Genomic DNA, 27,778 nt, shown 5'->3' with positions numbered 1-27,778 from the left:
CACCTTTCCTTATTTTAATTTGGGTGCGGGGTTCCCCTTAATATCCATACAAGACCCAAAGGGCCTGGTAATGGACTGGGGGGTACCCATGCCGTTTGTCTCACTGATTTTCATCCATATTGCCATGACCCGACATGACATTAAACCCGCAAGCAGTTTTAAATGAGATTTTTTCCTTTAAAAATGACATTTGGTGCAGGGACTGTTCTAAACATTGGAAACACGCGTCACTTTACAGGCATACTATAGACACCCCCCAGGTACGATATTTAAAGGAATATTTCACTTTTTTTTTTTTTACTTTAAGCATCATTAAAATCACTGCTCCCGAAAAAACGGCCGTTTTTAAAAGTTTTTTTTGCATTGATACATGTCCCCTGGGGTAGGACCCGGGTCCCCAAACCCTTTTTAGGACAATACCATGCAAATTAGCCTTTAAAATGAGCACTTTTGATTTCGAACGTTCGAGTCCCATAGACGTCAATGGGGTTCTAACGTTCGTGCGAACTTTCGGTCCGTTCGCGGGTTCTGGTGCGAACCGAACCGGGGGGTGTTCGGCTCATCCCTAGTCCCCACCTATGGGAGTCGACGTATGCTTGCAAAATGGGTTGTTCCGTTTCAAAGACAAGATCTTGGTCCCAGAGAATCTAAGAGTGGCAGTACTGGAACTCTGCCATGATCATAAGTTAGCTGGGCATTTTGGCGTACTAAAGACGACAGAGCTGGTGCAACGTACATTTTGGTGGCCCCAACTGGTAAAGGATTGTAAGAGTTATGTGGAATCCTGCACCACCTGTGCTCAGAGCAAAAATAGTCGGACAAAGGCCTGGGGTCTACTAAAACCTTTACCCATTCCAGAAAGGCCCTGGAAGATGATTGCGATGGACTTCATCGTGGAACTCCCTCTGGCAGAGGGTTTTTCCACCATTTTTGTCATTGTGGATAGGCTGTCTAAGATGGCTCATTTTTTACCCATGAAAGGTACACCTTCTGCCGTGGAAACTACAAAAATTTTTGTCAGAAAATCGTAAGATTACATGGAGTGCCAGCAAGTATAGTCTCCGATAGAGGTGTGCAGTTCACTTCCAGGTTCTGGAAGGCTCTCTGTGGGTCACTTGAAATTGAGTTGGTGTTCTCATCCGCCTATCACCCCCAGACAAACGGGCAGACAGAGAGGACTAACCAAATCCTGGAGCAATACCTCCCATGCTTTTCCACCTTCTCACAGAACGATTGGGTCTCTCTTCTGCCTATTGCTGAGTTCGCATACAACAACTCTGTGCACTCAGCTATTAAACAGACACCGTTCTTCGCCAATTATGGTTTTCATCCGTCATTCCTGCCTGAATCCTTACCCGAGTGCTCTATTCCTGCGGCTGCTGAAACAATGGATTTCTTCGTCACCAATAATAAATTACTACGTGAAACCATGGCTAAAACCCAAGAATATACTAAAAGGATGTTCGATAGGAAGAAGCGCGGAGAACTCATTCTGGAACCTGGCAACCAGGTTTGGCTGTCCACCCTCAACTTAAAGTTGGCCTGTCCCTCAAAGAAGTTGGGTCCCAAATTCATGGGTCCCTTTCCAATCAAAAGGAAAATTAATGACGTGAGCTATGAACTGGATCTACCCAATACATTAAGAGTTCACCCGGTCTTCCACGTATCCTTGCTGAAACCCGATGTCCCTAATTCCTTTTTGGGTCGTAATACCGGCCCACCTGAACCTGTAATTGTGCATAATGAGACAGAATTTGAAGTGGAAGCAATCCTGGACTGCAGGAAGAGACATGATCAAGTCCAATATTTGATCAAATGGAGGGGGTATGGACCAGAAGATAACTCCTGGGAACCAGAAAGCAATCTGCACACTAAGGAACTTTTAAGAGACTTCTGGAGTGCTCACGCTGATAGACTGGCCCAGATGGACATTCGGAGGCTGCCCTTTAGGAGGGGGCACTGTCAGAGAAGCTCTCCAAGAAGATCGGCTATTGGGCGCTCCGGTGTGCGCCGGTTCACGCCTGGGCGCGTTGGCACGGGCGCACGCACGGCGCTTGGCGCCAACCGCCCTATTTAATGTGCTGGAACCTTCTGCTCAGTGCTGTCCGATCTGCAGCTCCCAGTGCCTGAGTTCCTGTTTCCTGTCCACTTCCTGTTTGCCTGTCTGATCTCCTAGTGACCCCGACTTGTCCTGGACTTCTGCACCTGACCACAGCTTCTCTACGTCTTCTCTACGTCTCTGCCTGCTCCTCTGTACCACGTTGCCTGTCTGCTGCCAACCCTGCCTGTGACCCGGACTCTGAGCCCGCCTGTTCCTCTGTACCTTGTTGACCGTCTGCTGCCAACTCTGCCTGACACCGGACCTGCCCTTTCTGCTCCTGCTCTGCACCAGCTGCTTAGTCCCTTACTTTCTAGGACTTCCAGACCATACGGATCAGGATCCTGGGCCTTACCTCCGCAAGTCACCCGCCAGGCTCTCTTACCACTCTGCGCTCCTGTGCCTTCTGTTTACACTACCAGGGGCCGGGAACCAGATATGTATGGGAGGCCTCCCCTGCTATACCGGGTTTGTCAGTCAGGTACGTGTAAATCTGACACCCCTGTCCTCCTCCGTGATTTCCATACTCATTTTCCCCTAAAGCCTGGTGGTCCTGCGAGGGGGAGGTGTCGTTGAGGAGGGGGTACTCTCAGGGCTGGGCTCAGCCCTTCCTTCTCAGAGCTGGCCACTCAGTTGTCTGCTAATTGCCAGCTCCTATCTCTCCACAGTTACTCAGCTGTTGATGATATCCTGCTCGTCAGTCCTGCCTACTTAAGCCTGGCACATGTCCTCAATTTGGTGGTGCAGCATTTCTTAAATAGGTACCCAGGGTTGCAAGATCTTCTAAAGCAGGCCAGAAGAATCTATAGCCATTTCAGGCAGTAATATACAGCAAGTGTTTGGATGGCTGAAATTCTGCGGGAATTCCACCTGTCCGTAAATCGCCTGATTTGTGACATGGAACTCAACTTTGGCAATGCGTCAGTGGCTGCACATGCAGCAGAGGGCAGGCAAAGAATACCTGTGTGAGTATGGCACAACGACAGGCTAAAATAGGTACCCAGGGTTGGAAGATCTGCTGAAGCAAGCCAGAAGAATCTGCAGCCTTTTCAGGCGGTCATACACAGCCAGTGCTCCGTTGGCTGAAATTCAGCGAGCATTCCACCTGTCCGTAAACTGCCTGAATTATGACATGCCCAGGTGGAACTCGACTTTGGCAATGCTGCAGCGGCTGCACATGAAGCAGAGGGCCGTCAACAAGAACCTGAGTATGGCACAACGACAGGCTCAGGCCGGCTGGGCTTTTTTTCCCCCACGCCAATGGCTGGGGAACACACAAGAGGAGAGGGAGAAGGAGGAGGATTCTGGCAGCTTTAGAGGCATTGAAGCAGAGCAAGACATACGTCAACTCTTAACAGATGGTTTTCCATCCCCAGAACCCTTGGAAGTAGTATGTGATTGGGAGGCGACAGTTTCAGATACTGTAATTCTCAGTGCCCCAAGAAGTCTGCTTCTCATGCCTCTGCAAACTTGCGATGCATGGGATCCCTCATTCTTCAAAGCCTGCGAAGGGACCCAAGAATTTGTGTCATCAAGGAGAAGAATCACTATTGGTTGGCAACCCTCCTTGACCACCATTACAAGGGGAAAGTCTCTGAACTCATCCCATCCCCACAGAGGGAGCAGAAGATAAAATCTCAACACCTTAAACAGGAGTTTATGTAACACCTTTCCTGACTCTGATAGGCTACAATCTGGTGGAAAACATAGTTTTGATGCTTCTGTTGGTCAAGAGAGGAGCTGTGGAGAAGGGGGCCGTCTAAGTGATGCCTTTCAACTTTTTTTAGTCCTCTGCGCCCAGGGCTGTCAGATTTCACATTCTATCGGCAGCATCTGCATTATATAGTGGAAGGTTATCTAGGGGCAAAAACAGACATGGAAAGCTTTCGAGTCGAGGATTCACTGGGTTACTGGGTCATGAGAATAGACCACTGTTCAGAACTTGCCCAGTATGCAATCGAGCTGCTGAGCTGCCCTGCATCGAGCGTGCTTTCCAAATAGGCAGTCAGTGGTGCCGGAGGTTTTGTGAGAGATAAAAGAGCGCATCTGTCCACAGACTCCGTTGACCGACTGACATTTATCAAAATTAATCATTCCTGGATTAGCAGCAGCTATCAAGCCCCTGATGCTGGTGTTGCAGATTAAGTGTTTTTGGGATGTGGAATCTTTGCAACACTATCTAGGCTGCCTAGCTTTGTGGGCATTGATTTTATCTGCAAGAAATTGTTTGGTATAGGTTTCATGGGCACAATTAACACCCAAGGACCAATTTTTCTGCACCTGTTTGACAGGTGCATATAATTTCAATTTTTTTTTTTTTACAGCAAGGCCAATTCTTGCTTTCATCAAGAGTACCTCTATAGGGTTACGGTGTGAAGGCACCATCAACACCCAAATCCAATTTTTCCCCACCTGTTTTTTTCAAAGTCTGCGATATAGACACCAGAATTTATAAAAAAAAACTCTAATCTTGATCCAAGTGCACTAAATTGTGGTCTCATCATACAGACTGGCTCCCCAAGCTGCTGTTTACAAAATAAAGAAAGCTTGAAGTGAAACATGTAATTTTTTTTTCTTTAGAAATGTAATTTTTGCTGCAGAAGGTTCTATACAGGGTACAGATGCGCCACTTTATAAGCAGACTAAGTGGAACCCCCAAGCACTATATTTAAAGGAATATTTAATTCTTATAGGTTCACTTTAAGCATCATTAAATCACTGCTCATTTAAAAATGATCTTTTTTTAAAACATTTGCATAGATACATGTCCCCCAGGGCAATACCCAGACCCCCATACCCTTTGTGTGCCCATTAAATTGCATATAAGCCTTCAAAATGGGCACTTTTGATTTTTCAAGTTCGGATACTTTAGACTTTAATGGGGTTCGTTGTTCGGCTCCGAACTTGTGCGATGCTCGAAAATTCTGGCATGAACCAAACCAGGGTTCAGCCCATCTCTAATCACCCAGCATTGATGACAGTTGCATTACTATTTAACTCCAGCCGTCATTGGTGGTCAATGGCAGTGATAATTTTACCCCTCCATTGGTGGTAAGTGGCAGTGAAATTTAATCCCTTAGCATTGGTGGTCAGTGGCAGTAAAATGTAACCCTCTTGCATTTGCAGTCAGAGGCAGTAAAATAACCCCCCTGCTGGTTAGTGGCAGCGCCCCCGCTGCTCTACGAAGTCCAGGTGTCTTGGGTTCTGAGTCCACGGTACATGGACACTGCTGGAAAAAATATATTACGCAACAGACCGCGTGGAGTCATAAAAGACAGAAGTTGTCAAACAAATCTGATTTCCTTTTATAAGGAATGTGGTAATATCAAACATGCAAAGCTTATTATTACTAATGTTCATGTAAAATAACGTCTTGGCAGCATTGACCATAATGTAAGCTGTGAATAAAAAGCACATACTTGAAAGATAGAAGCAATTCATTTTAAGAGAGCAAATTTTCCCAGGCCGAGGGCTGCTCTTTAAGACTTGCGGAGGCAATAATGTCCTCAAAAAAACACAGAAATGGGAATGTTTCAAATTGACTGTATGAAAACAGTCAATTTGGTTGAACTAGATGGACTTGTGTCTTTTTTCAACCTGACTAACTATGTAACTATATAACACTGGAAAAATACTGTATATTCTCATGGGAAATATGCTTAAAAGACTAAAGGTAAAATCTATGTCGCTCACGTTCAAAGGTAAAAAAGCCATAAAGAATAAGAAAGTCATTCTAGAAAAATAAAAATGAAGGAACACACTATCCTCATGTGAAGGTAACAAAGAAAAGAACAAAATACGTATAAAGGAAATCGAAGCTGCAAAAATTCAAAATGAATGACAGGTTACCAAAGAGAGAAGTACAAACCACCCAAAAATTCTTCAAATGTATTAATAGTAAAAGGTCAGGTCTGAGCATTTAGACCATTAACAAAGTAATTAAAAGTTGGTGACTAGGGATCGACGAATGGTTCAGGTGGAGGATAAGTTCGGGCCGAACTTTCGCTGTTCAGACGTTCGGTGAACAGCCGAACAAATGGGTCGTTCGACCGTTTGTTCCCCCCCCCCCGAACTGACCACAATGCATTGTGGCGCTGAACAGTGCATTGCAAGTCCTGATTGGCTGAAGCAGTGAAAGCTTCAGCCAATTGGGCACAGCGCACTGTCAGTGTCATGATTGGACATTGTCATCATGACTTTATCCAATCATGGCTTATTCCTGCCCCACAGTATAAAAGTATTCTTTCAATGGCAGCCATTTTCAGTGTGATTTTGGCGTGGAGAGAGATAGAACAGGGCTCTGTTCAGTGTTGTTAATTTAGTGTGCTATACTGTGCTATTTTGCTTCAATTGACAGTGTAGAATATTAGTTTAGTGTCAGTCTAGGGATAGTGTGAGTTTAGTGAGGAGGACCATCATTCAGCTTTGCATAGTGTGCAGCTAGAGTAGGGACAGCTCAGATAGTTTCATTGTAGTGTAGTGAGACCGTGTCATTCATACATACATTAGTGTAGAGTAGGCACAGCTCGGATAGTTTCAGTGTAGTGTAGTGAGGCCATGTCAGTAATCTTTACAATAGTGTATAACTAGAGTAGGGACAGTTCAGATAACGTCAGTGTAGTGACGGTTGAACACAATCTATTTGATTGCATTACTGCCAGTTTAACGCCATATAGTTCTGTGTGCGTTACTGCCAGTTTACCGCCATAATGTTCTGTGTGTGTTACTGCCAGTTTACCACCATATAGTTCTGTGAGCATTACTGCCAGCTTAACGCCATATAGTTTTGTGCGTTACTGCCAGTTTAACGCCATATAGTTCTGTGTGCGTTACTGCCAGTTTAACACCATATAGTTCTGTGTGCGTTACTGCCAGTTTAACGCCATATAGTTCTGTGTACATTACTGCCAGTTTAACGCCATATAGTTCTGTGCACCACTGTACGTTTGGCGCATAAAATTGCAGTATATTATAGTGTATCTGTGGAGTCTGTCTGTGCAGTGTGAGTACTCGAATTAAAGTGAACCAAACACCTCTTTACATTGATTAAAGTGTATCTACGTACAGATTTCAACTTCTTCTTTACATTTGCTTATAAGCACTGCCCCCTCCCTCCCAATAATGTTTGGGAGGACAACAAGGAGAGGCAGACGTTCCCTTGGCACTGTAAGGGGGCCAGCAACAAATGTGTCCACAGGCAAAGTTGGATGTGGTGGTCAGTCCTCAGGCAGGGCATAATTTCCTCTGTTTAGTGAGTTTGCCCGTGCTATCCAGCCACAGCATGCAGAGGAGGTGGTGGACTGGCTTACTAAACCTTCCTCATCCTCTGTCATTCAAGCAGAGTGTGCAGTCACCTGCAGTTGCCAGAGTGGATAAACCTGCCTCCTTGTTCACATCTATTCCTGCCATAGCCCCAACATCAGCCATTGAGGAGTCAGCTGATTTATTTGACCACAGCTTCAGCCACTTGCTCCTTGGTGATGCCCAGCCATTACTGGATTCAGATGTTGGTTTGAGGTTGAGGAAGACAGGAACATGAGCCTAGAGAGAGGGAGGAACACTGGTAGACAAATTGGCATTTATGTTCCCCAAGCTGCAGCGTATTGCCAAGTTGTCCCCAGTGGTAACGATGAAGATGGAGGATATGGAGATGATGATGATGAGGTCACTGATGCGACTTGGGTGCCAGATAGAGCAGAGGAGGAAACTGAAGGTGAGGCAGCACAACCCCAAGGAGGCCGACATCAAGAAAGAGTAGAGAGCAGCCACCCTATTCCATCACATTCTGCAGCTGTTATCTCCCGGCCCACTCCCCAAAGCTCAGCTGTCTGGGTCTTTTTCAGCACATCTGCAGCAGATCACACTGTTGCTATCTGCAAACTGTGTCTCAGGCACATCAAACGTGGCAAAAAAAAACAACCATTTGGGTATCACATGCTTAACAAGGCATTTAACGTCCAACCACTCAGCCTGTTGGCAGGAGCACCTAAAAGCCACACAAAAGGGGCACAAATCTGTCCCTCCTCCTCCTCCTTACCCACTTCAGTCTGCCCCTGCTATACTGAGTCATTACCTCTCAGCAGCCTCCACTGACAGGGATGATGATATAGCACAGGGTGTCCCAAGTCCTAGCAGCACATCTGCCAGCAGCACACCACCAGCTGTAGACTGTATCCGGTAAATTTCTCTGCCCCATCTGATGCAGCCGGAAAAAAAATACAGTCCCTCCACCCACATGCGGAGCGTCTAAATGCAAGCTTGTCAAAGCTGTTGGCTCTCCAATTTCTGCCTTTCAGCCTGGTGGATTCTGCCCCTTTTCGTGAATTCGCACAATGTGCTGTACCACAATGGCAGATTCCCAGTCGTTACTACTTTTCACGCAAGGCCTTTCCATCTCTCTACCATCACGTGGAAGGGAATATTCTGGCATCCTTGGGCAAGGCAGTCAGCCATAGAATCCACCTTACTGCTGACATGTGGTCCAGCAAGCATGGACAAGGACGATATATTTTGTTCACAGCACAGTGGGTAACGCTGCTTGCAACTCGAAAGGATGCAGGAAAGGGCTCGGTGCTGCAGCTTGTTGTGCCCCCACATCTCCATACAGCTGGTGGTAATGATGCCACACCTGTAAGCTCTACCCCTCCTCCTCCTCCACCACCTCCATGCCCTCCTCTGCAGAATTGTCCTATGAACATCAGGTACCCCCTAAGCGTTCAAAGGGCTATTCCCAGATTTAGGCTACAAGCTGCCATGCAGTGCTTCAGCTGGTGTGTTTAGGGTACAGGAACCACACCGGAGCAGAGATTGTTGCAGCTCTGCAGGAACAGGCCCAGAGGTGGTTCACAACATGCCAGATGGAGCCAGGAATGGTGGTGTCCGATAATGGCTCAAACCTCCTGTCCGCCCTTAGACAGGATAAGTTGACACATGTGCCATGCCTGGCACATGTCCTCAATTTGGTGGTGCAGCATTTCCTAAATACGTACCCAGGGTTGCAAGATGTGCTAAAGCTGGCCTAGAAGAGTCTGTAGCCATTTCAGGCGGTCATACACAGCCAGTGCTCGGTTTGCTGAAATTCAGTGGGTAATCCACCTGTCCGTAAACCGCCTGATTTGTGACATGCCCACCAGGGGAAACTCGACTTTGTCAATGCTGCAGCGGCTATACATGCAGCAGAGGGCCGTCAACAAGTACCTGTGCGAATACAGCATGACGACAGGCTCAGGCCGCCTCGGCTTTTTTTCCCCAAGCCAATGGCTGATCAATAAGCATGCATGCACTGTATTGTCACCATTTGAGGAGGCCACAAGGATGGTGAGCTGTGACAGTGCATGCATCATTGACACAATCCCTGTTGTGTTCCTGCTGGAGCAGACTCTGCGTGGCATTATGGACAGGGTGCTGGAGGCAGAGCAGCAGGAGTAAGAGGAGGACTTCCTTTCCTCTCAAGGCCCACTTTATCCAGACAACATCATTCCTGTCACAGAGGAGAGAGGAGAGGAGGATTAGGAGGAGGATTCTGGCACTTTCATAGGCTTCGAAGAAGAGGAAGACATGCATCAATCTGTAAGCGATGGCTTTCCAACCTCTGGACCCTTGTGAGTAGTACGTGGCTATGAGTTCCAGATGCTGTCATCCTGAGTGAAACCGAGGAGTTTGCTTCTCAAGCTTCGGCAAATTTGAGGCGCATGAGCAATCTCATGCTTCAAAGCCTGCGAAAGGACCCAAGAATACGTGGCATAAAGGAGAAGGATGATTACTGGTTGGCAACCCTCCTTGACCACCGTTATAAGGGGAAGGTCTCAGAACTCATCCTGTCCCCACAGAGAGTGCAGAAGATAAAATCTCTTGAGGACACGTTAAAGAGGATTTTATTGAACGTTTTTCCTGACTCCAGTAGGTTACAGCAGCCCTCAAATATTCCACTCACCTGCTCGCATTTCGCGAGTGGATTTTGAGGGCTGGCGAGCTATGGCTGCCTAGGAGCGGTGGGAGGGGGGGCGAGCACCGCCAGCAGCCTGGGTGGAATGGGATTCCTTCTCCCAGCGATTGCAAAGTGGAAGAGAAAGAGCTGCCTGGATGATCAGAGCGCAAGGCAGGGAACACAACCATAACCGCTTTCATTTCACATTGGCATGTTCCCCGGCTGCATTGTGGACACAGGCTGCATGGTGAGCATAGGCTGCATGGTGGGCATAGGCTGTACGGTGGGTACAGGCTGCGACATAGGCTGCATGGTGGACACGGGCTGCACGGTGGACACGGGCTGCACGGTGGGCACGGGCTGCACGGTGGGCACGGGCTGCACGGTGGACACGGGCTGCACGGTGGACACAGGCTGCACGGTGGACACAGGCTGCACGGTGGACACAGGCTGCATTGTGGACACGGGCTGCACGGTGGGCATAGGCTGCACATTGGGCACAGGCCACAGGCTGCACGGTGGGCACAGGCTGCACGGTGGACACAGGCTGCATTGTGGACACAGGCTGCACAGTGGGCATAGGCTGTACGGTGGACACAGGCTGCACGGTGGGCACAGGCCACAGGTTGCACGGTGGGCACAGGCCACAGGTTGCACGGTGGGCACAGGCTGCAAGGTGGACACAGGCTGCACGGTGGACACAGGCTGCATTGGTTGACACAGGCTGCATTGGTTGACACAGGCTGCATTGGTGGGCACAGGCAGCATTGGTGGGCACAGGCAGGCTGCATTGGTGGGCACGGATAAAGCTGTTGTTAATATTTATTTTTATAACTTAATTCTGCATAAAACATTTAGGTGTCATTTAATGAGATAATTTACACCCTGTTCCAAATTATTATGCAAATTCTATTTCAGTTTCACAAAGATTAAATATTTTGTTTTTCAGTTTAACTCATGGATGGCATTGTGTCTCAGGGCTCTTTTGATCACTGAAAACAATCTCGGACACCTGTGATGATTAGATTGCCAGGTGAGCCCAATTAAAGGAAAAACTACTAAAGGAGGATGTTCCACATTATTAAGCAGAGCACCATTTTCAAGCAATATGGGGAAGAAAAAGGATCTCTCTGCTGCCTAAAAGAGTGAAATAGTTCAATGCCTTGGACGAGGTATGAAAACATTAGATATTTCACAAAAACTTAAGCGTGATCATCGCACTATTAAGAGATTTGTGGCTAATTCAGAGCACAGACGGGTTTCGTGCAGATAAAGGCACATTGAGGAAGATTTCTGCCAGATCCATGCATCGGATCAAGAGAGCAGCTGCTAAAACACCATTACATAGCAGCAAACAGATATTTGAAGCTGCTGGTGCTTGTAGAGTCCCACGGACACCAAGGTGTAGAGTCCTCCACAGGGGTGGACTGATAACTCATGGGGCCCCCGGGCAATAGGAGATTATGGGGCCCCCAGGCAATCAGAGATTATGGGGCCACACAGTATACACACACACACACAGTATACACATACATGTACACACAGTATACACAGACAGATGTAAAAAAAACCATACATTTTTACATGCTGTCCCTGGTTTTACTGAGGCTGGCAACCCTGATGGGGCCCCCTAGTGGCCCAGGGCCCTCAGGCAGTGCCCGAGTGGCTCAATGGTTAGTCCGCCCCTGGTCCTCCAGAGTCTTGCAACTGTGCATAAACCTTCCTTTCGGCCACCACTAACCAATGCTTACAAGCAGAAACGGCTGCATTGGGCAGAAAAATACATAAAGACTAATTTTCAAACAGTCCTGTTCACTGATGAGTGCCGTGCAACCCTGGATGGTCCAGATGGATGGAGTAGTGGATGGTTGGTGGATGGCCACCCTGTTCCAACAAGGCTGCGATGTCAGCAAGGCCGTGGTGGAGTCATGTTTTGGGCCGGAATCATGGGAAGAGAGCTGGTCGGCCCCTTTAGGGTCCCTGAAGGTGTAAAGATGACCTCTGCAAGGTATGTGGAGTTCCTGACTGACCACTTCCTTCCCTGGTACAGAAGGAAGAACTATGCTTTCCATAATAAAATCATCTTCATGCATGACAATGCACCATCTCATGCTGTAAAGAATACCTCTGTATCAATGGCTGCTATGGGGATAAAAGGAAATAAAGTCATGGTGTGGCCTCCATCCTCCCCTGACCTCAATCCTATTGAGAACCTTTGGAGCATCCTCAAGCAAAAGATCTATGAGGGTGGGAGGCAGTTTACATCCAAACAGCAGCTCTGGGAGCCTATTCTGACATCTTGCAAACAAATTCAAGCAGAAACTGTCCAAAAACTCACAAGTTCAATGGATGCAAGACTTGTGAAGCTGCTATCAAATAAGGGGTTCTATGTTAAAATGTAACGTGAGCTGTTAAAATGTTTAAAAAGTTAAAACGTTGTTCAAAGTTTGATTGAAATAGTGTAGTATGGGTCTATATTCATATATAACTTTAGTTATTGAATTACAAGAAACTTAGTAATAGTTTTATATCACTTCTATCTATATACAACATGTTTAATGCATGAGACATCTGCTTCATTATGCTATGGGAAGTTGGGAACCTTTGACCTTTTCTTTGCATCAGTTGTAACTATTGTTTTCCCTACCATATAAATATGACTGGGAGGCCAGGCCCGAGTTTGAGGTTTGATTCAGGACTGAAGAGAGTCTGAATCAAGTTTACTGTTGTCTCCAGTTATCTAATTTCTAATGAGATTGTGACTCCCCTGGATTGAATATGCTGTATTTATCCTGTATCGTATCATCTGTAATACATCTTTAATCAAAGCTAAGTAAATCCCCTTTATTACATTCTTTGTGTGTTGTGTGTTTTAATCCTTGCATTTACTGACCACATATCTGAAAGGGTAAATATATGAATGAACCCATGAATAAATGTAACACAGAAGTTAACCCCTTGTTACAAATAGCTCTTGATTTCAGTAAATATGCTGCAAACACAACAAATGACAATTCTCAGTTCTTTACAACCTATAAAGTGTTTTGAAACTTACTGTGCGTAATAATTTGGAACAGTGCATTGTAAGTTTAAAAAAAATAAAATAAAAAAATGTTATCATTAGGAGGTTTGTTCAATAAAATGTGAATTCTACTCTTAATAGTTGATAACATGAGAATTATGCTAATAAAATAGATAAATTGTAGCGCTAAAAGAAGAAAAACACCATGTGTGGTATAAAGTAAATGTCTCTGCAAACATAAGTAAATGTCAAAATGGTGGAGTGTTGTCAGAAAAAACAAGAGTCTATGACAAATACAGTGCAATCAGTGTAGAAATTCCATCAGCTTTCCAAATATCCGCTTGGATGTCATCAAAGCAATAGGTAGATTAGGTACGCTTACCGGAACTGTTGGACTCTACTGCCATCAGCATAGAATCAATCGAGCTGTATGCCACCAAGGGCAGATGTATGAAGTGGTCAAGGACCGATGGAACGTCTGCGAGCCAAGATGTCACCACTGGATCACCAGGAAGGGAGCCCGCACCGGTTCCAAGATTCAAACGTTTTCTCAAATCCCGGAGGTATGTGGAAAAAAAGGGGAATGCCTGTCTCCATGTGTTCATCTCTAAAAGGGGAATGCCTGTCTCCATGTGTTCATCTCTAGAGATGAACACGTGGAGACAGGCATTCCCTTTTTTTCCACATACCTCCGGGATTTGAGAAAACGTTTGAATCTTGGAACCGGTGCGAGCTCCCTTCCTGGTGATCCAGTGGTGACATCTTGGCTCGCAGACGTTCCATCGGTCCTTGACCACTTCATACATCTGCCCTTGGTGGCATACAGCTCAATTGACTCTATGCTGATGGCAGTAGAGTCCAACAGTTTGCGTAAGTAAGCGTACCTAATCTACCTATTGCTTTGATGACATCCAAGCGGATATTTGGAAAGCTGAATTTCTACACTGATTGCACTGTATTTGTCATAGACTCTTGTTTTTTCTGACAACACTCCACCATTGGGACATTTACTTATGTTTGCAGAGACATTTACTTTATAACACACATGGTGTTTTTCTTCTTTTAGCGCTACAATTTATCTATTTTATTGGTTCACATTTTGTCACATGTTTTGTAGCAGCTTTTTTCCTCAACTTTTTGAAGGTAGCGCATTAATCATCCCTTTTTTTCACTGTATGAGAATTATGCTGACTGTTGTTTACATAAATTATTTAGCTAAATGAGAAAAATATCATTGGCATAATAATTTGGAACAGAGTGTATGAGGGCGTGTTTAGGGGTGGAATTAGGGGCGGGGCAACTGGTGGCAAGTAACCTTTGAGGCCTAGCTAGTAGCTCAGGACTTAAAATTTTGAACCCTGGGTTACAGTGTCGTGGAAAACACCATTTTGAGTCTTCTGTTGGTAAAGAGAGAAGCGTTGGAGAAGGCGTCCACCTAAGTGAGGCATTTCAGAATTTTTCTAGTCCTCGCCGCCCAGGGCTGTCAGCTTCCACATCCCACCGGCAGCGTCTGCATCACATGGTGGACGATTACCTCGGGGCCAAAACAGAGATGGAGAGCTTTCCAGCTGACGATCCACTGACATACTGGGTCATGAGAATAGACCACTGGCCAGAACTTGCCCAGTATGCTATTGAGTTGTTGGGCTGCCCTGCATCCAGCGTGCTTTCAGAATGGGCATTCAGTGCTGCAGGAGGTTTCGTTACTGATCATAGAACGTGTGACTTTTATAAAAATGGATCAGTCCTGGATGAAGCCAGCTATGAAACCCCTGATGCCGATTTCACTGATTAAGTCTTTTTGGGATGTGGAATCTCTGCAGAACTTCAAGGCTGCCTAGCTTTTAAGGTGTTAAATCATTTCATCAGGAAGAATGCTTTTGGTATAGGTTTTATGGGCACAAAGACCAATTTTTCAGCACCTGTTTGACAGGTGCATATCGTTGCAATTTTTTTGCCTTCATCAAGAGCATCTCTATAGGGTTACGTTGGGAAAGCGCCCCCGACACCCAAAGAGTAATTTTTCTGCACCTGTTTGATAGGTGCATATCATTGCAATTTTTTTTGCCTTCATCAAGAGCACCTCTATAGGGTTATAGTGGGAAGGTGCCGCCGACACCCAAAGAGTAATTTTTCTGCACCTGTTTGACAGGTGCATAACATTGCCATTTTTTACAGCAAGGCCAATTCTTGCTTTCATCAAGAGTACCTCTATAGGGTTACGGTGGGAAGGCGCCACCGACACCCTAAGACCAATTTTTCTGCACCTGTTTGACAGGTGCATATCATTGCATTTTTTTACAGTAACTCCACTTCTTGTTTTCATCAAGAGTACCTTTATAGGTTTACGGTGGGAAGGTGCCACCGACACCCAAAGACCAATTTTTACGCACCTGTTCTATACAAAGTCAAAGTGACACCAAAATGTATCCAAAAAATCTCTAATCTTGTTCCCAGTGCACTACATTGTGGCCTCATCTTACATACTGGCTCTCCATCTGTTGCTGAGCAAAATAAAGGCAGCTTGCCATTTTTTTGGCTTTATAAATGCAATTATTGCTGTAGCAGATTCTAGACATGGTATGGACCACTTTACTGGTAGACTAAGGGGACCCCCTAGGCACTAAATTGGAGTGGATTTTTCATTTTAGGCTTTCACTTTAAAAATCATAAAATACCTGCTTATTTAAAAATGAAGTTTTTCACAAACTTTTTTTTTTATTGATACATGTCCCCCAGGGCAGGACCTGGACCCCTATAACCATTGTATGCCCAATTACTTGCATATAAGCCTTCAAAATAGGCACTTTTGATTTTTGACGTTCGGGTCCCATTGACTTTAATGGGGTTCGTTATTTGGGTCTGAACTTTTGTGGTGTTTGAAAGTTCTGGTGCAAACCGAACAGGGGGTCCATTCGGCCCAACCCAATTGGTGACTGGGGTCAAAGACAAAACAATTTTATTACATACCTTATTTGGCTCCAAAAAATATATATTGTGAGTCTATAATGGATAGTATTGGCATAGGCCCAAAAGAACTACTATGGCTCAAAATTGATATGATCCAGAAACATTTAAACAAAATAAAGATGAATAAGGCACCTGGACCAAATGGCATACACCCACGTATCCTCAAAGAGTTTAGTTCTGGTATTTTCAAGCCCAGTGTGGTGCATGCATCTAAAAAAGATCAAAGTCTTTACCAAGTAACTAGAGACCCATTAGTTTAACTTCAATAGTCAGGAAGATATTTGAGAGTTTAATATATAGCGCTACCCCCAAGGGAGCCACCTTGTAATTTGGATTCTCTGTTTTGCTCTTCAACTCCAAAAACAACCCCAGCCCCTCTGAAACACCTGGTTGAGTAAAAGTTACTCTAAGCACTTATAGGAACACAAGTGTGGATACCTTTAACTTGACTGTGAATTAGTCCTGTGTCAGGAAATTAGAAACAAGACTGTTTAGTGGTAAATTAACTCAATGTATTCGTATAGGGTACAATAAATGGTGGCTGAGCATTAATGAACGTACAGAATGTAGGTTCAGACACAGTCTACAAGGCAGTATAATCATTATGCCAAAGTAAGTTAGAATAGAGTTCTGTGTGACTAGACTGCAATCAACACATAACTCAACAAAGTCAGCAATTAACAGTGCATATAAGCATTAAAGTGTAGTTGCTGACTTTTAATAAACACACACTCACCTGTCCCAGGATCCAGAGATGTGGCAGCCCAAACCCTCAATTCTCTCCCTCTTCTCTCCTTTCCCCGGTGCTAACATTACAACTGTGGGCCCCTGGCTGTGACAGCTTGCGGCTTCATAGCCGCGCATGCAATGCGTATGCACAAGTCGCATTGTGCCTCCTGAATGGTCGGGCAATCTCCTGGGACCTGTGACATGTCCCAGAAGATTGCAAGGAGGGGAGGGGGAGAGAAGGCGATCCGAGCAAAAGTGGGAGCGAGTACCTGTCAAAACTAGGTATTCACCCCCCCCCCCCCAAAAAAAAATTACATATTAAATGTGGCATAGAAAAGGGGGGGGGGGGTGCTTAAAGTAGAACTTCCCCTTATGGGTGGGTCTCTGCTTTAACTGCAATGTGAATAATAATACTATAACTAGTGAACAAATTATATATGAACTCATGCTATGGTCAAAAGTGAATGTGAAAAAATTGCAGCTGCTGTACACAAGGTGATAATCACTTGAAAACATAAATAAATACAGCGCTTGCAACTGTGCAAAAAATGCAAATGGTAACATCAAATGTAAAGTCCAAAAACATCCAATAAAAAACTGTATTGCAAATAACGTCCCAATATAATAAAGAGCTCTTGTGCTCCAATCTTCTTAGAAGTACTGATGTGCTCCAAATAAAACTCACTCCGTGATGTGACACACACCCCTCCTGTATCCCTACTCACCAAAAGTAATGGACCCCCAGCTTTTCAGTCTGGGGGTCAGATAGGCTTACATCTGGTAGGGAATGATGGGTCACAAGGGTCTGGTATGGATCTCCCCATTGTGGTTCTCAAAAATTCGGGATGTTCACCAAACCCAGAACAAAAGAGGTAACTAATAGTGAAGTACTGTAAGGCTGATGTTTATTGTGCAGAAATGGAAATGTACTTACAGGACAAAGGTAAAAAACGGGCATGTAAAATGCAAGGATTTTTTCCGGGAAGGCCGTAACCAGCATCCATTCCACAGCAAGCAGAAGTGACGTTGTTAGGATTCGAAACCGGAAATTGCATCAATGCGTTTCACCATCCCCTTACAGCATTACTGGAAAGAATCCTTGCATTTTACATGCTTGTTTTTTACCTTTGTCCTGTAAGTACATTTCCACTTATGTGCAATAAACATTAGCCTTACAGTACTTTACTATTGGTTGCCTCTTTCATTCTGGGTTTGGTGAACATCTCGAATTTTTGAGAACCACGTTAGGGAAATCCATACCTGACCCTTTTGACCCACCATTCCCTACTAGATCTAAGCCTATCTGACCCCCAGACCGAAAAGCTGGGGGTCCATTAATACTATAACTAGTCTAGCAGAATGGCTAGGATATGGTGCAGTGTTCCCTGAGAGGTACCTCTTAGCATAAACAACAGGTAAGGGTCTCTGTGTAGCATCTGTAAAGAGGCAGTCTTTAGTCCTAAATCCCTAGAGCCCAGTTATACCATTGGTGCACATGGTCATTGCCCCAGTCAAGCCTGGGGGGCAGCAAAAAGGGTACTAGATGGTTATATGGTCAGTTCCTAAAGGGCCCATTCTCTCTCTTTCTAGCAGCCGATAATAAATCCCCCAAGCAGCAGCTCGCCAATCCAAGCGATATTGCAGCTTATTATCTGGTCACACATAGCGATTAGTCCACTCCCTGCTCTGCACCCAGGTGACTCTGACCGATGTGTACTTGCCGGTCTCCCTCATGGCATGAGGAAGCTGTGTCCTGTACAACCTGGGAGATTGCAGATCTTTCTCACTCTGGGGAATGTAGTTCAAAAGCTCTTGATTACAGTAGAGTCTCTCTCCTCAGGACTACAGTTCTCACAGTACAATGTTGCCTGACTCAGTCTATTAAAGTGGTTGTACAGTAAAAAAAATAAATCACTGCTAGCCCCTCTGTTTTATGCAGCCATTCTACACTGTGTAAATGTTAGTGTAAAACGATGTCTCTGAATACCTTATCTCCAATCTTTTCTGGCTGGTCACGTGACCTCTGGCTACTCTCATCCTCCGATCTAAAGGGGTACAGCAGGAGGGGCCGCAATCCCCCTCTGGCATGGTTATGTGATCACTGTGCTGGCAGCTCAGCCCCTCCCATTGTAGCCCTTAGATGGAGGAGGAGAGTGGCCGGAGGTCATGTGACCGCCCAGAAAAGATTGAAGATAAGGTATTTAGAGGCATCGTTTTACACAGTGTAGGATGGCTGCATACAACAGAAGGGATGTCAGTAATCTTTACTGCCAGCTATTAATAGCGGCAGGAGGGGAGGGGTGGCTCGCACACACAGGAGCTGACAGGCAGGGAGATGGAGAGAGGAGAGTGTAAACTGACCACGGTAATCATGGATCAGCAGCCATGATTACTGTGGTCAGTTTACATAGGGGGACACAGGAACAGGCATGATCAACCAGGATTTTTATAGCTAGAAAGGAACAGGTTAGGCAGCACAAGCACTGTGCGGTTTAACCTGCTATAAGGAAACAGGAGCTCTCTTTTTCTTTTTCTTTTTTTTAGGGTTACAAACACTATAACCTCTTCCTGCCCAGCAGCTCCCTCCTCTCACTCATATAGCTGTTAACCAGTCCAGCACCGCAGGGCAGCAGCTACAGAGAGCAGCTGCAACCATTGTTTCTCTCACTCTCATTCTTCGCCAAGCACCTGGCTTCAGATAATAAAAACACAGAGGAGTTTTAACTAGAAAACAATATTATAAACTAATATGCTTTCTTTTTATGAGGAAATAAACAAAAACATAGACAAAAGGAGAGGATGTGAATATAATAATATGACTTTGCAAAAGTGGGAAAAAAAATTGGAAAAAAATTAAAAATAATATAGCGTATACAATTGGGACACAAGTCATATTGTAAATGAATGTTATTAAAAAATACCTTTCCTTTTTAATCTGCAGTGAAATGCAGTGAAATAATGGCTACCAGGTGGTGTTCTGTACAGAACATGCCCCCGGATATGTTATTTCCTGCTTGTGTGATTGGCTCACTGCTTTTCCCAGAAGTCTGCACTAAGATACAAATCATATTTCAGGCATCCCTGCAACAAAAATTTCATTTTTGTAAGATACTCCCAATAGGAAATCACATCTAAAGGGATGCAGGCCCTGAAATTTTCCTTACTAGAGCTTTGCAGGTACAGCAGTGGGTTGATAATTTTGAAACCACTCCCATTAGACTCACTCCGCACATGGGCACAGAGGAACAGTGATTTCTTCAGAATAACAAAAGGTAGGAATCTGCAACAAAGTTTGTCAAAATCCTTGTAATGTACATAGATCACCCAGAGGGGAATGTTTTTTACACTTTAAAGTCTACAGGCTTAGAAAATTAAATTTGTAAATGGGTATTAAACTGACTGAAAGACCATATTCCGAAAGTAATAAATTCATTCTTTGAATGATCTAGGGTCACATAGTCACAAACTAAAATAAATAATGCAAAACCTCCATATACACAAACTTTTACCCACAATTGAGCCAGAGACAGGCAAAAAAATCCTGTGAGGCATGATCCAATTTGCTCCAGCAAAGGAAAAAACTTTCTTCCTGATCGCCAAGAAGGTAATCAGATATTCCCTGGATCAAGAATCTCTGGTGTTATTACCTATAAATATTAGTATCCAGTTATATATTGTGCATTTAGGCTCTTTTTTTAAATAATCTGAGTTGACCAAAACTAGTTCTTGAGGGAGTTTATTCCACATTTTACAGATCCTACTGTGAAGTATGTGGAGGTTAAATCTCTTTACTTTGGGGCATAAACAGAGCCCCATTGTCCACTGTAAAGGCCTGAATAGTTATTAGTGGTGTTTAGTGGTCTACCCCAAGGTTCAGTGTTGGGACCCTAACTTTTTAACCTATATATAAATGGTAAAGAGGTTCGGATTAAAAGTGTGTTTGCAGATGACACCAAATAGCAGAATAAAATACTTACAAGATGTCTCCAATTTACAAGCAGACCTCAATGCACTGTTTACTTGGACAACTATGGGAGAAATGAGGTTTAACCACTTCAGCCCCGGAAGGTTTACCCTCCTGCATGACCAGGCCATTTTTTGTGATACGGCACTGCGTTATTTTACTTGACAATTGCGCAGTCGTGCGACGCTGTAGAAAAATACATTTAATGTCCTTTTTTCCAACAAATAGAACTTTCTTTTGGTGGTATTTGATCACCTTTGTGGTTTTTATTTTTTGCTTTATAAACAAAAAAAGACTGACAATTTAAAAAAAAAAAACAATATTTTTTACTTTATGCTATAAAACATACAGTATCTCAAGAAAGTGAGTACACCCCTCACATTTTTGTAAATATTTTATATCTTTTCATGTGACAACACTGAAGAAATTACACTTTGCTACAATGTAAAGTAGTGAGTGTACAGCTTGTATAACAGTGTAAATTTGCTGTCCCCTCAAAATAACTCAACACACAGCCATTAATGTCTAAACCGCTGGCAACAAAAGTGAGTACACCCTTAAGTGAAAATGTCCAAATTGGGCCCAAAGTGTCAATATTTTGTGTGGCCCCCATTATTTCCCAGCACTGCCTTAACCCTCTTGGGCATGGAGTTCACCAGAGCTTCACAGGTTGCCACTGGAGTCCTCTTCCACTCCTCCATGATGACATAACAGAGCTGGTGGATGTTAGAGACCTTGCGCTCCTCCACCTTCCGTTTGAGGATGCCCCACAGATGCTCAATAGGGTTTAGGTCTGGAGACATGCTTGGAGACATCACCTTAACCCTCAGCTTCTTTAACAAGGCAGTGGTTGTCTTGGAGGTGTAATTGGGGCCGTTATGTTGCAATACTGCCCTGCGGCCCAGTCTCCAAAGGGAAGGGATCATGCTCTGCCTCAGTATGTCACAGTACATGTTAGCATTCATGGTTCCCTCAATGAATTGTAACTCCCCAGTGCCAGCAGCACTCGTGCAGCCCGGCACCATGACACTCCCACCACCATGCTTGACTGTAGGCAAAACACTTGTCTTTGTACTCCTCACCTGGTTGCCGCCACACACGCTTGACACCATCTGAACCAAATAAGTTTATCTCAGTTTCATCAGACCACAGGACATGGTTCCAGTAATCCATGTCCTTAGTCTGCTTGTCTTCAGCAAACTATTTGAGGGCTTTCTTGTGCATCATCTTAGAAGAGGTTTCCTTCTGGGATGACAGCCATGCAGACCAATTTGATGTATTGTGCGGCATATGGTCTGAGCACTGATAGGCTGACCCCCCCACCCCTTCAACCTCTGCAGCAATGCTGGTAACACTCATAGGTCTATTTCCCAAAGACAACATCTGGATATGCCGCTGAGCACGTGCACTCAACTTCTTTGGTCAACCATTGCGAGGCCTGTTAAACCGCTGTATGGTCTTGGCCACCGTGCTGCAGCTTCAGAGTCTTGGCAATCTTCTTATAGCCTAGGCCAAATTTATGTAGAGCAACAATTTTTTTCCAGATCTTTAGAGAGTTCTTTGCCATGAGGTGCCATGTTGAACTCCCAGTGACCAGTATGAGAGAGTGAGAGCGTTAACACCAAATTTAACAAACCTGCTCCCCATTCACACCTGAGACCTTCTAACACTAATGAGTCACATGACACCGGGGAGGGAAAATTTCTAATTGGACCCAATTTGGACATTTTCACTTAGAGGTGTACTCACTTTTGTTGCCAGTGGTTTATGGCTGTGTGTTGAGCTGTTTTGAGGGGAGAGTAAATTTACAGTTATACAAGCTGTACACTCACTACTTTACATTGTAGCAAAGTGTAATTTCTTTAGTGTTGTAACATGAAAAGATATAATAAAATATTTACAAAAATGTAAGGGGTGTACTCACTTTTGTGAGATACTGTACCTAATAAAAAAAATGTAAAAAAAATAAAAATGTATTCATCCATTTAGACCAATATGTATTCTGCAACATATTTTTGGTAAAAAAAAAACCAATAAGCTTATATTGATTGATTTGCGCAAAAGTTATAGCGTTTACAAACTTTTGGATAGATTTTTGGAATTTTTATAATTTTTTTTTTTTTTTACCAGTAATGGAGGTGATCAGCAATTTTTAGCAGGATTGCGACATTGCGGCGGACAAATCGAACACCGGACACTTTTGACACTAGTTGGGGACCAGTGACACCAATACAGTGATCAGTGCTAAAAAAAAAAAGGTGTCACTGTACTAATGACACTGGCAGGGAAGGGGTTAACATCAGGGGCGATCAAAGGGTTAAGTGTGTCTCTATGGGGTGCTTTCTAACTGTGGGGGGAATGCTTTGACTGGGGGAAAACAGAGATCTGTGTTTCTGCTTAGCCTCCTAAGACTCCTAAGACTCCCGGCCAATCGGGTCTCAGGACCCGCTTCCTGAATATCTGGGAGGAGAAGCAGGAAGACATTAGCAAATATTAATTCGCTAATGTCACACAACTGGGTGGGCTCAGGAAGCAGTGCTCTGCGCCCCGAGACCACCCTTTTTTTAAGCCAATTAGAGCCTTCGGCTCTAATCATGTGCTTAAAAAAAAAAACAAAAACATTGAAATCCATGCGTCTGGAGAACTACATGTAGATTAGGGGCCGGGCGCATGGATTAGGGGGGCGGCGCCCCTGCGCCCCTAATGGAGTGGCCGCCACCGCTGTATACACTTTTCTGCATATTTCTTACACAAAAAAAAGAAGGAATGTTGTGTACACCATATAGAATTATTTCTACAATTTATGGTAGGCCTCGTTGGCTAAACCACATTCTTCATTTAGGAAGGTAAAGAAAATTAAACTTTATATTTTTAAGATTAAGATAAAAGTAATATGCTAAACACAACATATATATTGTTGCTAGAGCTAATGAAGTACACGTTTACTTACTTTCTGTTTTCAGATGGGAACTCTCGCTATTATCAACTTTCTACTAGTAACAAATTTAGTGCAGCTGGTTTCATCTGGATGTCTAGTTATATACAGCAACCGATCTCTGCAATGTATTTCAAGGAATCAATCACAGGTAAGAGCTGTGGAGCTGAAGATAAATGCATGAAAGTGATTGTAAACAATAACCCTGTAAAACAACCCATTCAGTTTAAAACTGAAATGAAAGGCAAACATTTGTGTATAGATATAAAAAAAATTATAAATCCCTTTTTTTCCCCTTTTTTATAAGTGTTCACATTCCCTCTGTTCTTAGGTACATAAGAGCTGGGGGAGGAGAAGCAGCAGCACACTGATCCTCCCAGTGAAAGGCTGTGCAGGGAGGGAACTGACCACGGTGTGCTCTACTGCTTAGTGTGGTCAGTTTTTAACAGGAAAGCAGAGGGACTGGCAGGAACACCAGTGATTTCACACACAGGAAGCAAAAAAAGGCACATTCAGACAACTTCAGCAAAAAATGATTTTTTAGTTCTTGTTAGAATGGGGATAGGTTATGTCGCCGCTCAGGTTTCTATTGCGGTTTGTGTCCTTAGTTGGGAATATTTTCTTTTCACTTCTTGTCCTGGTGACACCGAAGAGATTTACTATGAGTTAGGCTTCCTTTTCCCTTTTCTGGAGTACATTCCAAAACATTTTTAAGGGGAAATCTCCTAAGTTCTCATGACACCGTCAGCAGGTCAGGTACATCCCACCTCAGCTACCAGGTATATAGCAGCTACCAGCACTAGGAAAGTCGTGGAGGCCATGTTGGTACACTCCGCACTGCTCAGCGCTAAACTTTTAGGCTTTCAAAATGAAACGAAACAGCCTCACACATGTCAATATACTATATTTCTTTATATACGCTCACTTTATTGCTAAAATTACTCTGAAATTCAGGAAGTAGCTGGGTGTAGTAAGATGTCCGCTGTCGCTGTTGTCGAACATTCTGATGGGCTCTGTTGGTAGTGAAGTGGAGAAGTGTGTGTAAGGACAGTGTGCCGTGGAATGCATGTTGGAACGCATAGCGTATGCGTAGTAAGTATTTTTTGGTCGGAACGTCAGATAGAACAGGGGCACTAATTTGTAGAGGGGTAATAGCAGGGATTTCTACTAGCCTCATGTAACATGTCCCCAGTATCCAACCAAACTTGTAGCATGTCCATGGTCTCTGACAATCTTTACCTTTCTGCTTCTTTCTAACATTATGTACACTAAAAATGATGTGAGCCCCCCTCCTTTACTTCATAGGATGTAAACCACTGGTCTATAATACTCTAGAGTCCATAATAATGGTACAGCCTATCATTCACTATTATAACATACAGTATAATCTTTGGCCATCAATATAACCACACCAGCAGTAAATGGTTATATTCTGCAAAGAAAGGAAAAGGAACAGAGGGCGCACCAACCTAGCACATTACCTTTGCGATAATTTATTAATTAAAAAATTTATAAAACATACTGACAAAAGAATAAAAAAAAAAAATGGAAAAACATAAGGTCAACCAGATCCTCGATCCGCTGGCCAGTAACAATCGTGGAATGAGTCCAAAAAAAAAAGTGATGTGTTTCAAGGGTGTCCCCTCTTCTTCAGAGCTGAATTTGGAAGACTTAATGAACTACCATAGTGCTCAACAGCGAACTACAAGCCGACAGCCACAAAGGCTACCAGATCTTGTAGTTTTTCCATTCACAGAACACTGTGAATGGATGACACGGCTGGGCAGGTGGAGCGTTTTTTTTGCAGACTGTGACCGCTAACAGGAGGGAGAAGATCCCCTGCTAGCTGTCAGAACGGGGGGAGCGGGGGCCATTGCATCTGTAACATATTACATCCTTAATATGGGTGTAACCAGTGGCGGCCCATCCATAGGGGGCGCATGGGCGCCGCTCCCCCTCCAGGCAGCCACAAACAAAATAAATAAATAAATGCAAAAAAAATTTTTTTAAACTGGCCCTTTAAAAAAAAATCCCAAAAAAGTTCCTTAAGTGCACTGTGTTCGGACGCCGGACACAGTGCGACGCCGGACACAGTGCACTTATGGGAAGCGCCACGTCTATGCAATCACGAGATTGCAGACGTGGCGCTTCATTTCCAGCGTTTAGCCCGCCCTGCGGCGCTTTATGAAGCGCCGAGTAGCTTCCACCCTGCGCCTATAGTAATATATACTACAGGCGCCGGGCGGAAGCTACTCGCCAATTCAGATTTGATTGACATCTGAGTGTGATGTCACTTCCTGATTCTCTCTCCCATTGCGCCCGAGAGAGGAAACAGGAAGTATGCCGCTCCATCGCCGCTGCCAGTGGAAGGAGACACCGCAGGAGAGGACAACAGCAAGGTAAGTACCGCTGTGCAGAGAACGGGGTGGAGGGGTTTGAAGTAACAGAGGCTGCATTTATTGTAACACAGGCAGGCTGCATTTGGGGGACAGATGCTGCACTAGGGGGGACAGATGCTGCACTGCACTAGGGGGACAGATGCTGCATTGGGGGGAACAAAGTCTGCATTTGGGGGGGTAGATGCTGCACTAGGGGGGACAGATGCTGCATTAGGGGGGACAGAATCTGCATTTGGGGGGACAGATGCTGCATTTGGTGGGACACAGGCTGCATTTGGTGGGACACAGGCTGCATTTGGGGGGACAGAGGCTGCATTTGGTGGGACGCAGGCTGCATTTGGTGAGACACAGGCTGCATTTGATGTGACGCAGGCTGCATTTAATGGGACACAGGCTGCATGTAAGGAGGGACTCCGCTGCGGAAACCTGATGTAAGGACGGACGCTGGGGACACTTGATGGCATCTAGTGGCAGGCGACGTGGCTAGTGACACGCTCAGGGCTCCCACTGATTCTGCATTATGGTGAGTTGAATGATTTAATTTTATATTACAATGTAATAATAGAAATAATGCGCTTCAATCATCCTGACACCATAACAACCATGGTGCCGGGATCTGGGCCTGCTGTCCTCCATCCCTCTCCCTCCATCCCTCGTTCATCTCAGACGCTAACCACACCACCTTAGAGCCACGCCCACAATTTCGCTTAAACCACGCCCATTTTCACCAAGTGGGAGGGGTCAACAAGGAAGGGCGGGGTCTGGCACCCCCCATCCTAAAACTTCACCAGCCGCCACTGGGTGTAACATGTCACAAAAGGTGAACTTATAAATACAAATTCTGCAGACATGGGAACTCATTGACTAGATCCAGGGCTTTTTTTCTCAGAAAATGGGTACAGGAACTCAATCACGACCACCCCGTCCCTTACACACACCCTCCAAACCACATCAAATAGTGGGTGTGGTCGAATTTCACTAACAGTGGGAGGGTCTTAACAGGGTCATTAAATACCAGGAGTGCATTATGTACAGAGTGCAGAGTTCAGGGAGGGGGTTACACACAGACTGCAGAGTTCAGGGTGGGCTACGTAAATAGTGCAGAGTTCAGGGGTGCACTGCATACAGAGTGCAGAGTTTAGCGGTTTGCTACACACAGAGTGCAGAATTCAGCCTTCTTCCACAGCTGCTTACCTCTGCATCCCCCATCCACATCTCACGTTAACCCCTCTTCAGCTCTGACCTCTGCATGCAACCCCCCTCTACTGCCCCCATCTTCTCTCCATCTCCTTAAAAGCTACACCATCTTCCACATGTCTTATTTTTGTTGCTTTATTAAGCTGAAGCACCCAGACAGCTCTAGTACCTCCCCACATACTGTAGTTGGTTCCACCTCTCTCACTTGCTGGGAGATCATTCAGTGGTGATGTTGGCATTTGCACTGCACCCCGTGTACCTGCATCTCCCTTTTCCCCATCCTTCACTCAGTAGGAGCCACTCAGGAGATCTGATCTGTGGGAGCAATTGAGGAACAAGCTGTCACTTGTAAGTATAGAAGCCGGACTTTTGTGTTTTCAAGTAATAGTGGTCAGCAGGGAGAAGAGGGCCTGAGACAGAGATGGTGGAACTGAGTTTCACCAAGTTCCAGCTGAAAAAAGCCCTGACTAGATCACACCAATAAAAATAGAACAAACTGTCCATTGGTTTAACTCTCCAACTCCTACAAAACATTGA

General features: G+C 44.8%; 1 protein-coding gene across 1 annotated transcript in view; it reads left to right on the top strand.

Moving 5' to 3' along the window:
- LOC141105354 (uncharacterized) overlaps positions 1–27,778 on the top strand; it is an 86,796-nt gene that overhangs the window by 58,192 nt on the left and 826 nt on the right. Inside the window, exon 5 of the mRNA XM_073595217.1 lies at positions 23,674–23,796. Within this exon, the coding sequence (XP_073451318.1) occupies positions 23,674–23,796 (123 nt within the window). The remainder of the gene's footprint in view (positions 1–23,673; positions 23,797–27,778) is intronic.

Source organism: Aquarana catesbeiana, linkage group LG08, assembly GCF_042186555.1.
Source record: "Aquarana catesbeiana isolate 2022-GZ linkage group LG08, ASM4218655v1, whole genome shotgun sequence".
In the NCBI taxonomy this organism is placed as follows: domain Eukaryota; kingdom Metazoa; phylum Chordata; class Amphibia; order Anura; family Ranidae; genus Aquarana; species Aquarana catesbeiana.
The sequence above is the reverse complement of the archived record's forward strand: the minus strand, read 5'-3'. Positions and strand labels throughout refer to the sequence as shown.